The sequence below is a fragment of the Otolemur garnettii genome, unplaced genomic scaffold, assembly GCF_000181295.1.
Source record: "Otolemur garnettii isolate 467f Iridium unplaced genomic scaffold, OtoGar3 scaffold00002, whole genome shotgun sequence".
In the NCBI taxonomy this organism is placed as follows: Eukaryota; Metazoa; Chordata; class Mammalia; order Primates; family Galagidae; genus Otolemur; species Otolemur garnettii.
In genome coordinates this window covers 31,522,738-31,533,294 of record NW_003852397.1, presented here as the reverse complement: position 1 = coordinate 31,533,294, position 10,557 = coordinate 31,522,738, and the positions used below count along the sequence as shown (strand labels likewise).

General features: G+C 40.4%; 1 protein-coding gene across 4 annotated transcripts in view; it reads left to right on the top strand.

The window, feature by feature from the left end:
* Positions 1–10,557, top strand: part of NEK11 (NIMA related kinase 11) — a 277,385-nt gene that overhangs the window by 218,896 nt on the left and 47,932 nt on the right. For 3 of the 4 annotated variants that reach the window (XM_003781704.2, XM_023512762.1, XM_012805223.2), the window contains one exon: positions 8,089–8,185. The exons of the other annotated variant lie outside the window; for it this stretch is intronic. In XM_003781704.2, the coding sequence (XP_003781752.1) occupies positions 8,089–8,185 (97 nt within the window). The remainder of the gene's footprint in view (positions 1–8,088; positions 8,186–10,557) is intronic. 4 annotated transcript variants of the gene reach the window in all.

Genomic DNA, 10,557 nt, shown 5'->3' with positions numbered 1-10,557 from the left:
TCTTTCTAAGAATAGAATGTGAACGTTTTAAAATAATAACTAAGAAAATGACACGAAGGCTATGTTAACCAGTTTGATGGAAGTGTTTCGGATTGTGTGTGAAAACCCCACACTGTACCCCAGAAGTGCATTAATATACATAGTTACCATTCAATAAAAAAGAAAAAGAAAAAAATCAGAAAAAAAAAAGACATAAACAGAAGGATTAATGGCAAACATGTACTGTATATTGTTCATCTGCGTGAAAATGATCTAAGTGATCAATGATCCAAAATATCACTCCTCTCCTCCTAATGATAGTGTTTTCAATGTATCGGCAACCAAGGATAAAACACTATGTTGAAATCATGCTAATGATTAAGGGAAATTCTTTTCTGTCAAGATGGAAAAGCATAATAATAGTGCAAGGTTAAATGGCTGCCATTCATCCATCCCTTACTTAACGGCTTAGTGTTTGAAGAGCTTGAGCAAGGGAAGTTTCTTAAAGGGTTCAGCAGAGCTCTTATGCCTTCTTTGGTCTGTATCAGTCGTATACTGTTTAGTGGAGATTAAATAGTTATTACCAAAGTTCTTTGTAAGAATGGAGGGGTGACAATTTTCAAAACACCAGACTGATGAGACAGATCAGCACACTAAAGAAATCTTAATGGGGAGAGAGTTTTGGAGCATCTGTGAAATTCTAATTACTTCTGTAACAGCATTCAATTTGGATGTACAAAGCCTTTTTATAAATATTGTTTACCAAGTACATGTATAGTTCTGCTGATGACTTCTCTCTAGAATTACAGCTAATTTTTCAAACATTTGAGAATGTTGAACTTTGCTCATAATGTAGTTACTAAAACATATAAAGACAGAATTTATCCTTCTAGGAAGTTTGATGAGAATGAAGACAGAGGTCATCTGTATTTCTTACTGAGTAGTGTGATCCTGAATAGTTACTGCAGTAACACCTGATCTGTTGTCTGTGCAGTGATAGCCCATAGCCAATTTTCTATTTCAAGTCACTCCTTCCAAATCACCTTCCTTATTTGCTAATCATGCTTAAAAACGATCCAAAATCATTTTAATTATTTCCCATCATGCTTAAAAATCAGTGGTATCTTAATCTACAGGATAAAATTCAAGCTCCTAATCTGGCACATGAAGTTTTCCATGACCTTGGCCCTATACATCCAGGTTCTGCCAACTCTTTAAGTTCCAGTAGCATCAAACTTCTTCATAGTTCCATGAAATTACTCAGTTATTTCATACCTCTGAGCTTTCACACAGCCAGGTCCTTTCTAAAGAACATCTTCTTCCCCTGACCACTTGGCAACTCTATTTCTATTCATTTAGTAAGTGATTATTGAAAAAAATACTCTGTGCCATGTTATGTGTTAGACTCTGAGACCATTATAGTGAACATGACCTCGTCCTGTCCTCAGAAATACAGAATCACAAACCTTTCACTCTTCTGTGAAGCCTTCCCTGGGCTGCCAACTGATCAGTCCATGTCCAAATAAGACAAATACCCAGCTGTAACCAGTCAAGCTGTTTCCATAACTATGAAGCAAACATCACCTTGATCCCCAAACCGGGAAAAGACCCAACAAGAAAAGAAAATTATAGACCAATATCACTAATGAATATTGATGCGAAAATATTCAACAAGATCCTAATAAACAGAACCCAGAAACACATCAAACAAATTATACACCATGATCAAGTGGGTTTTATCCCGAGGTCTCAAGGCTGGTTCAATATATGTAAATCTATAAATATAATTCATCACATAAACAAATTAAAAAATGAAGACCATATGATTCTCTCAATTGATGCATAAAAGCTTTTGATAATATCCAGCATCCATTCATGATCAGAACACTTAAGAAAATTGGTATAGAAAGGACATTTCTTAAACTGATAGAGGCCATCTACAGCAAACACACAGCCGGTATCATATTGAATGGAGTTAAACTGAAATTATTTCCACTTAGATCAGGAACCAGGAAAGGTTGCCCATTGTCTCCACTGCTTTTTAACATTGTAATGGAAGTCTTAGCCATTGCAATTAGGCAAGAAAAGATGATCAAGGGTATCCTTATAGAGTCAGAAGAGATCAAACTTTCACTCTTTGAAGATGATATGATTGTATTTCTGGAAAACACCAGGGAGTCTACTACAAAACTCATAGAATTGATCAAGGAATACAGCAGCATCTCAGGTTACAAAATCCCAGTTGTGTCCATCTTTCCAGGGAATTCATCTCCATCTCTGGGGTGTTATATAACATCAACACCCTGTTGGATGTTGGAAATGGAGATCAGCCTGCTTTGCAGATTCTTACGCATTTTATTTAATTTCATTTCATTTTTTGCCATTATGACATCCACTGTCATCACAGGAAAAATCTTTGCCATGATTGGTCAGCTAAGCCTCTCAGCAGAGTGGAACAGCTTTCACAATGTGCTGCTAACTCACAGCCCCTCCCTTAACAAGACTTGGGGCTATCATCTAGAGAGGTGAAGAAATGGAATAGCAGATGTAATGAGCTCTCTAAATTTTAATCTTTTGGAGGAAAGGTTTTATAATGTCCAAAAAATTTTTTAAGACAGTTTCACTATGTTGCTCTCAGTAGAGTACAGTGGCATCACAGCTCATAGCAACCTCAAACTCTTGGGTTGAAGCGATTCTCTTGCCTCAGCCTCCCATGTAGCTGGGACTACAGGTGCCCACCACAACACCTGGCTATTTGTGGTTGTTGTTGTTGTAGGTGTCGTTGTTCTTTGGCAGGCCAGGGCCAGTTTAACCCTGCCAGCTCCAGTGTATGTGGCTGGCACCCTAGCTGCTGAGCTGCAGGTGCCAAGCCAAGGTCCAGATTTTTTTTAATCAGCACATGAAAATCCTTATTTGAATGTGGCACTTTTGTGGGGGATTAGAAAGACCACTTATTTGGGAATCAGGAAATTGCAGTTCTAGTCTCCGCTCTGCCCCTTTCCCTTATAGCTTCCCATATAGCCTCTCTTGGCTTCAGTCTCTCCATTCATACAAAACAAGAAAATTCTCCTCAGCAGGAGGAGTTCTCAGGTCACCTGCAGCTCAGAATCATGATGATTCTCCATCAGTTAAGCCAGTGGCCAGCAAACCATGGCCTCCAGGATAAATCTAGCTGACTCCCTAACAGCCCGCCTAGGACATTTATCCAGCCCACAGCGTGTTTTTGCTGCCACTGCCTGTCCTACTTAGCAGCTGACTCGTCCCAAGGGCCTGCAGTCTGGCCCTCCAACCGTCTGAGGGACAGTGAACTGGCCCCCTGTTTAAAAAGTTTGAGGACCCCTGCTATAAGGTCTAAAGTATTTACTAGCTGTCCCTTTACAGAAAAAGAGTTTGCTGGCCCTTGGTCTAGGCATATCTTCTGTCATGTCTCATTCCAAGAGCAGGAGGATAAAATACAGGCCATGAGGACATGCGTTGCCAGTAAGTTGGGCAAAGAGTGTGTCTGTCAAGTGACTGCTATTCCTATCCTTAGGAAACTGAGAGAAAGAGGAGGGCTAAAGGAGATTGGGTAGTGCGCCAAGGGCAGCGTCTGCAAGGATTCCTGAGTAAGCAATGTCCCAGGTGCTTAAAAGAGATCGTGTTTGCCAAATATCCAACCCTGCAGTCCCTGCATCAGCTCTTTATTGCCCACATGGGAGGATGTTTATCAGGGAGGGTAAACACAGGGTTTTGTTTTATGATTAAGGTCATTCATCCAGCAACTGAAATGAGTAAAAGGAAAGTTTGGAAGAAATGAGAGGAGAATCTCTCTCTGCTGGTTAAATGTCAGAATCATCAAGCTGTCACTCCTTCGGGGAAAACAGCTCTGCGGGTGAGAGACCAGAGAAGTGGGAGGAATCCCGACAATATTATTGTTCCGAGCTGTACTCTGCACACTTGAGAAACTCTGCTGGTGGTGGTTGCCTAATGCCTCTTCACATCATTTTGTTTTCATCTCATTGTCAAAACATCCCCACGGGGTAGTATCAGGCGTAATAATCCTCCTCATTCTATATTTCACAGGTGAGAAAGGAAACTTCAGGATGATTTCGCCTGACTTATGTAATGCTTGTAACATTCATTCTTAGTCGCAGCCATTTGTTTCTTAAGTGTTTGGTTGCTGTGACTGCTCTTTATCTTTGTTAGTAAAGGTATTTGTCTTCCCAAGGAAGCTCTGTGTCCTGCTCTAGTCTCACTGTAGATCATAGAAAGTTAGAATTGAGCGAAGGTCCTCAGCCTAATGAAACCACTTAGTTATAAAATGTGAAAACTGAGGCCCAGGGAGGAGGCCTGAGCATAGAACTAAAACTCTGGTCATCTTACTTGAAGGCCATTCCTTTTCACAGACCTCAGCAGGCCTCTTCTTGTGCCTATATGCAGCCTAGTGTCTTATTATACATACTCAGCATCTTTTTTGATTGGCTACAAGCTTTTTATGGGTTAAGGATGACAGCTACTATTTACATTGCCTTTGGTCTTCACTCCCACAATTGAGGATATAAAATACAAGCTTTAAGGAAATAGAAGAAGGCGAACAAATTAAACCCCAAGCAAGTCGAATGGAGGAAACAATACATACTAGAATAGAAATAAATGAAATAAAGGCTAGAAAAATAATAGAAGACATTAATGAAGCAAAACATTTGTTCTTTAAAAAGATTGACAAATCTGGCTAACTTTAGCTATGTTCACCAAGAAATTAATAAATTAAGAAAGAAAGAAGGGACATTTTACCAACCTTAAAGATATAAAAAGTATTATAATGGTATGCTATGAACAGTAGTATACCAGTAAATCAAATAACTTATATGAAACGGAAAAATTTCTAGAAAAAAAAGAAAATTACTGAACTGACTCAAGAAGAAATAAAAAATCTGAATAGACCTATTTTAGGATTTCCTATGTATAAAATCATATTATCTACAAATAGAGATAATTTTACTTCTTTTCAATCTGATTCCTATTTATTTTTAGAATATAAAAGTATAAGCTTATATTAGAAAAAGGGAAGAGAGTGGGGGGCAGAGATGAGAAAGAGAGCGGAGAGCAGGGAGTGAGAGAAGGGAAGATGTAGGGGGGAGAGAAAATTGTGTGGCATCCCAGAGAAAGAAAGGGAAAATGCCAGCCCCTTTTTATTTATTTTTCTTACCTAGTTTCTCTGTCTGTAATCTCTAGTACAAAGTTAAAGAGGCATGGCAAGAGAAGACATTCTTGTTTTATTCCTGATCTTAGGGGACAAGGTATACAATCCTTTTTTATGTTGATAGATTTGGTTTGTTAATTAATTTTAATAAAGGGAAAATTAATTTTAAAAACTCAATGTGTAGATTAAGGATTCATTTATATTTGAACACAACGTTTAAGAAAGCACAGCTCTGGAACCAGGCCTTCACAGGCATGTGATCAGTATAGTGACACAGGACCCCAAGTTCAGGGAGTCTTACATTTGGGGTTTAATGAAATTTATCTTTAAACTTGTGTTCTATGAGTGAAATCTGATGGGACAATAGAACACATGCCTGGGGCTTAAACCCTTGCTGATGCCTCCAGCCTCATCCTTGTCACCCATTCTCAGCCTCCACCCTGTGACCACTACCACCCTTCATCTCCAGTGGAGAAAGGTTGGGGTCAAGTAGGATCCTCCAAGTCCTCATGAGTGTATTTACTCCCCTTAAGAGTATCCATCGTAATTCCAGAGGGAAAGCGACACTAAATTCATAATAAAAAAACACCATGACAGGTCCAGACAGAGTGCAGAAGAAAACAACCTTTCACTTGAACAGGGTTTTTATGTTGACATTTAGCACTGGGCCCCTAAAAATTATGTAGCTGGCCTGTCTAGAGCCTTACTGCTCAAAGCATGGTCCCCGACCAGCAGCATTGGTATCACCTGGGAACTGATTAGAAATGCAGACTCTGAGGCCCTACACAGACCTACTAAAACAGAATCTGCATTTTACCAGGATCTCTGGATAATTTCTATCACATTAAAGTTTGAGAAGCAATGGATGAAAACACTCTGGGCTCTGGGATTCAGTGACCTATTAGATGATGTCTATGATTCTAGTCCCAATTGTTTTTATCATGATTGTTAATTTTTCTTTTTTTTTTTTACATAAAGCAACCAGTGTTTATGTTGGAAGGTTGGACAGAGAGAGAAAAAATGTTGACCAATAAGAAATACTAAAAATGGAATTGCTGTGAGCACCAAGCTTTGCCAACCCTGTTGCTTGTAATTACATTTGCCCTGTTCTCTACCCCTGGGCTCAAGGCTTAGCATCTTTCCTGGCAATGCTGAGCATTGTTGAGGGAAACAGGGGCCAGCTTCAAATAAATTACAGCTCCCCTGGAAATTGCTTCGACCTTTATTTGTCTTTGGGACTTTCCAGCTCTCTCTCTAGAAAAAACTGGAAAGGAGCATCTACATTTTGTTCTTGGCAAAACTGATTTTGAGGTCACATGTGGGTTACTTGGCATAAATGGTGGGGTTTTTTTAGTAACTTTTTAGGTGCTGGGCAAGGTGATTGTAAAAAGCAACCAACATGAATATGAATTGAAGCCCTGTGCCTTCCTCCTGTCCACTCCTCAAGCCGTCCCTGAGGAAAAGTAGCTGGCTTAGTCATAGCTGGTGGGAAAATGGGCACCGATGTAAAGCTGGTGTCCAATGGTAGTGAGGCCTGAGGCAATTTTTTTCTCCAAGGTGTGGAAGTCTCACCTCCAGGAGTGAGAGGAATTGGTCACTGGTACTTGTATCTTTGACATGGAGGCACAATTGTGATGTACCAAGAACGACAGTTTGTTTATTTGTACTGTGCCCTTTACAAAGTTTGTATTATACCTGTTGATCCAGTAATTCCATAACTAGGGATATAGGCCTTAGGAAAGACAAAGAGATTTTTGCAAAGAGTTGAGCAGGAGAATTTTTATCTCAATAGTATCTATAAGAGCAAGAAGTTCAAAGTGGGATGCATATACTCTAATGAGTAGTGCAAAAGAATAATGCACATGAAAAATATTAGAATTTGCATTTGATTTTTCAAACTTAAAAGAAATACAAAATAAGAAATAAAACTATAGTAATAAAAGGGGATTAGACCTCTCTTCTTTGGATGGTCCCTAAGTTAGACAGTCACATGTTATATGAAATCCACTGGGAAAAGACCAAGAATTTCATACCATGAGTCCCTTCTCTCTGACATAGCAAAGATGTGGATATAATATATAAATGAATATTAGAGTGGGCTAAGTTTTTTACTGATGGATGTGAGGTACTTGGTGGGAGATCCAAGGAAATACACAAGGAAAAAAAGGCCTCCAAGGGCCAAGTTGTAAATCCAGCTCTATGGATTACTCTGAACTCTCACTGATGGGCCAATTTTAGCTTCTTAATAGGAAGTGGTGTTGTTCAGTTGATAAACTATTTCTTTCCCTTCAGTTTCAACATGTTTTACGAAGGCGTCCAGGATATTTCAGTAAAAATCGTGGCTCTCTCAACAGATTTCATAACACCACAGCTTTCCTTACAGCTCTTTACCTTCTGAACCCAACTTTGGCCTTCTGCTCTATTCTTCTGCACTTTAAAGCTGCAGATATGACCCCTGGTCAGCATTCTGCTTTCCATTGCAAAAAGCTAATGCTCAGGTGTGAGATTAAGATAAAGGGAAATCTAAGCTTATTAGAAAAATTTCTAGTTATTTAAACAAATATCCACACCTGCTGGATGGGAATGGCCAAAAAGCTCCTCAAGCACATTTACTTTTCTGCAGATACATATCCCCCTGAGTTTTCTGGTACAAACAGTTCATCTTTAAATAATGATGATTTTTTAAACAATCGTTTTTGAGAGAGGCTTAGTCCTGGAATTCCTTATGCATACTAAAACTGTAAATAATCTTGTCATTTGGAATAAATCTCCTTAATGTGCATGCTATAATTGAATTCATCTCTAATTAACGTAGCATTACCATGTGGCAAATGTGGCTTAGCTTCTGTTTTCTGATTGCCCTTGGACATTGCCTGAGGTTGCAGGAGTGCTGATGAAGTCAGTAAGGGCTGTGCATTGATTTTCAGACACAAGGACCATTGCCAGTGCAGCTACAGACATGTCTCCAGGACCATCAGTTTTCAACAGCGCAGTAGCTGGGACCAAGATGAAACGCATCAAGGAGTAAGTAATGTGCTGCTTGACTCGTGGGAGGGTGCAGTGTTGGAAAGTAGTGACCAAGTGGGTGGTCCAATCACGTGAAGCTATCGCAGTCCATTTGTGCTCCTAGAACAAAATACCTGGAGTGGGGTAATTTATAAAAAGCTTAGATGTATTTCTCATAGTTCTGGAGGCTAGGAAGTCCAAGATCAAGGAATTGGCAGTTTCTGTGTCTGGTGAGGGCTGCTTTCTGCTTCTGAGATAGCACCTTGTTACTTTGTCCTCACATAGTGGAAAGTAGGAGGGCAAAAAAGGCTGAACACTATGTGAAGCCTCTTTTCTAAGCACCTTCATTCCATTTCAGAAGAAGGAGCCCCCGTGACCTACTCACCTCTGCTATGGCTTGAACATGTACCCCAAAATTCATGTGTTAGAAACTTAATTGCCATTTTAACTGTATCAAGAAGTTGGGCCTTTAAGAAGGGATTAGGCAGCTTGGGATCTGTAGCTCAGCAGCTAGGGCACCAGCCAGAGCTGGCATGTTTGAATCTAGCCCAGGCCTGCCAAGCAACAATGACAACTACAACCAAAAAATAGCCAGGCATTATGGTGGGCACCTATAATCCCAGCTACTTGGGAGGCAAGAGAATTGCTTAAGCCCAAGAGTTTGAGGTTGTTGTGAGCTATGACACCATGACACTCTACCTAGGGTGACAGCTGAGACTCTTGTCTCAAAAAAAAAAAAAAAAAAAGTGATTATGCCATAAAGCTCCAGCTCTCATGAATGGATTAAGTTGCCATCTCCTGATAAAAGGGTAAGTTTGGCCCCCACTTTCTCTCTGTCTTGTGTGCTCGCTCACCAGGTAATGCCCTCTGCCCTTCCACCATGGGATAATGTAGCATTAAGGCCTCACCAGATGCCCGCTCCGTATTTTTGGACTTTCCCAGAATCTAGAAACATGAGCCAAATAAGTCTTATTTCTTGATAAATCATCCAGTCTATGGAATTCTTTCAAAACAGAGTAAAAATGGACCAAGACAACCTCCTAAAGGCCCCACCTCTAAATGCTATTGTTTTGGAGATTAAGTTTCAATATATAAATTTTGAAGGGACATATACATTTGAACCATAGCATTCTCCCTTGGCCTTGCAAAGTTCATGTCCTTCTCATATACAAAATAAGTAAAATACATTCATTCCATCCCAATAGCCCTAAAAGTCTTTTAACTAGTTCCAGCATCAACTCAAAAGTCTAAAGTCCAAAGTCTCATCTAAACATTGTCTAAATTATATATAGGTGAGTCAAAGGTGTGCTTCATTCTGAAGCAGATTCTCCCTCCACCTGTGACCTGTGAAATCAAAGGCTGTTATGTGCTTCCGAAACACATAGTGGAGCAGTCATAGGATAGATATGCCCCTTCCAATAAGAAATTGGAAAGAAGAAAGGGATCGCTGGTCCTAGGGAAGTCCAAAACACAACAAGGCAAATGACTTGAAATCTCAAGGCTTGAGAATAATTTTATTTAACTCCATGTTCTGTCTTCCAGACACACTGGAAGTGTTGGGTGGGAGGGGGTCCCCAAGGCTCTGGGCAACGCCACCTCCAGAGCTTTGTTGGGCACAGCCCACAGCACAGCTCTCATGGGTTAGTCTTGTACCTGTGACTCTCCAAGTCTGGAGTTGTATGCTGGCAGTTTTACAGTTCTGGGGTCTTGAGAATAGCCCTGCTCTCGCAGCTCCATTAAGCATTATCTTTGTGGGGACTCTACGTGGTAGTCCTGGCTCTGTGGCAGTTCTCTTCTTGGGCCACAAGGCTCCCTAAGACATCCCTTAAAATCTAGGTGGGAGTCGGCATGTCTCCACAACTCTTGCCCCCGTGTGCCTACAGAGTTGGCCCTGTGCAGATGCTGCCAAAGCTCACCACTTATGCCTTCTGGTGTGGCAGCTCTAGCCACACCCAGGCCCCTTGAGCCACAGTGGGAGCAGGCAAGGAGCTCTGCACAGAAATGCATGGAGCAGAAACTTGAGGTGCTGCTGGGCAGCAAACCCCAAGATCCCATGGGCTCCCTGGGCCTCTCTTTTGAAGCCATTCTATTCTCAAGGTCCTGGTACTCTGGTCCTATAATGGAAGCAGCAGCCTCAAAAATCTCTAAAATACCTGTGGGGGTCATTCTTCCATTATTTGATGAATAGCCTCTGGATTTCTTCATCCCATGCTAATCTCCTTTAAAGCATTCATTTGGCTACATCCTTGACTTTCTCCCAAATGTGCTTTTTTATTTTTCAGATGGGCAGGCTGACAGTTTTATAGATCTTTAAGTACTGCCTCCCTTTTGATTATTATTTGTTTTTAATTCATTTATTTCTTCTTGCATTTTATTATAAGCAGTCAAGA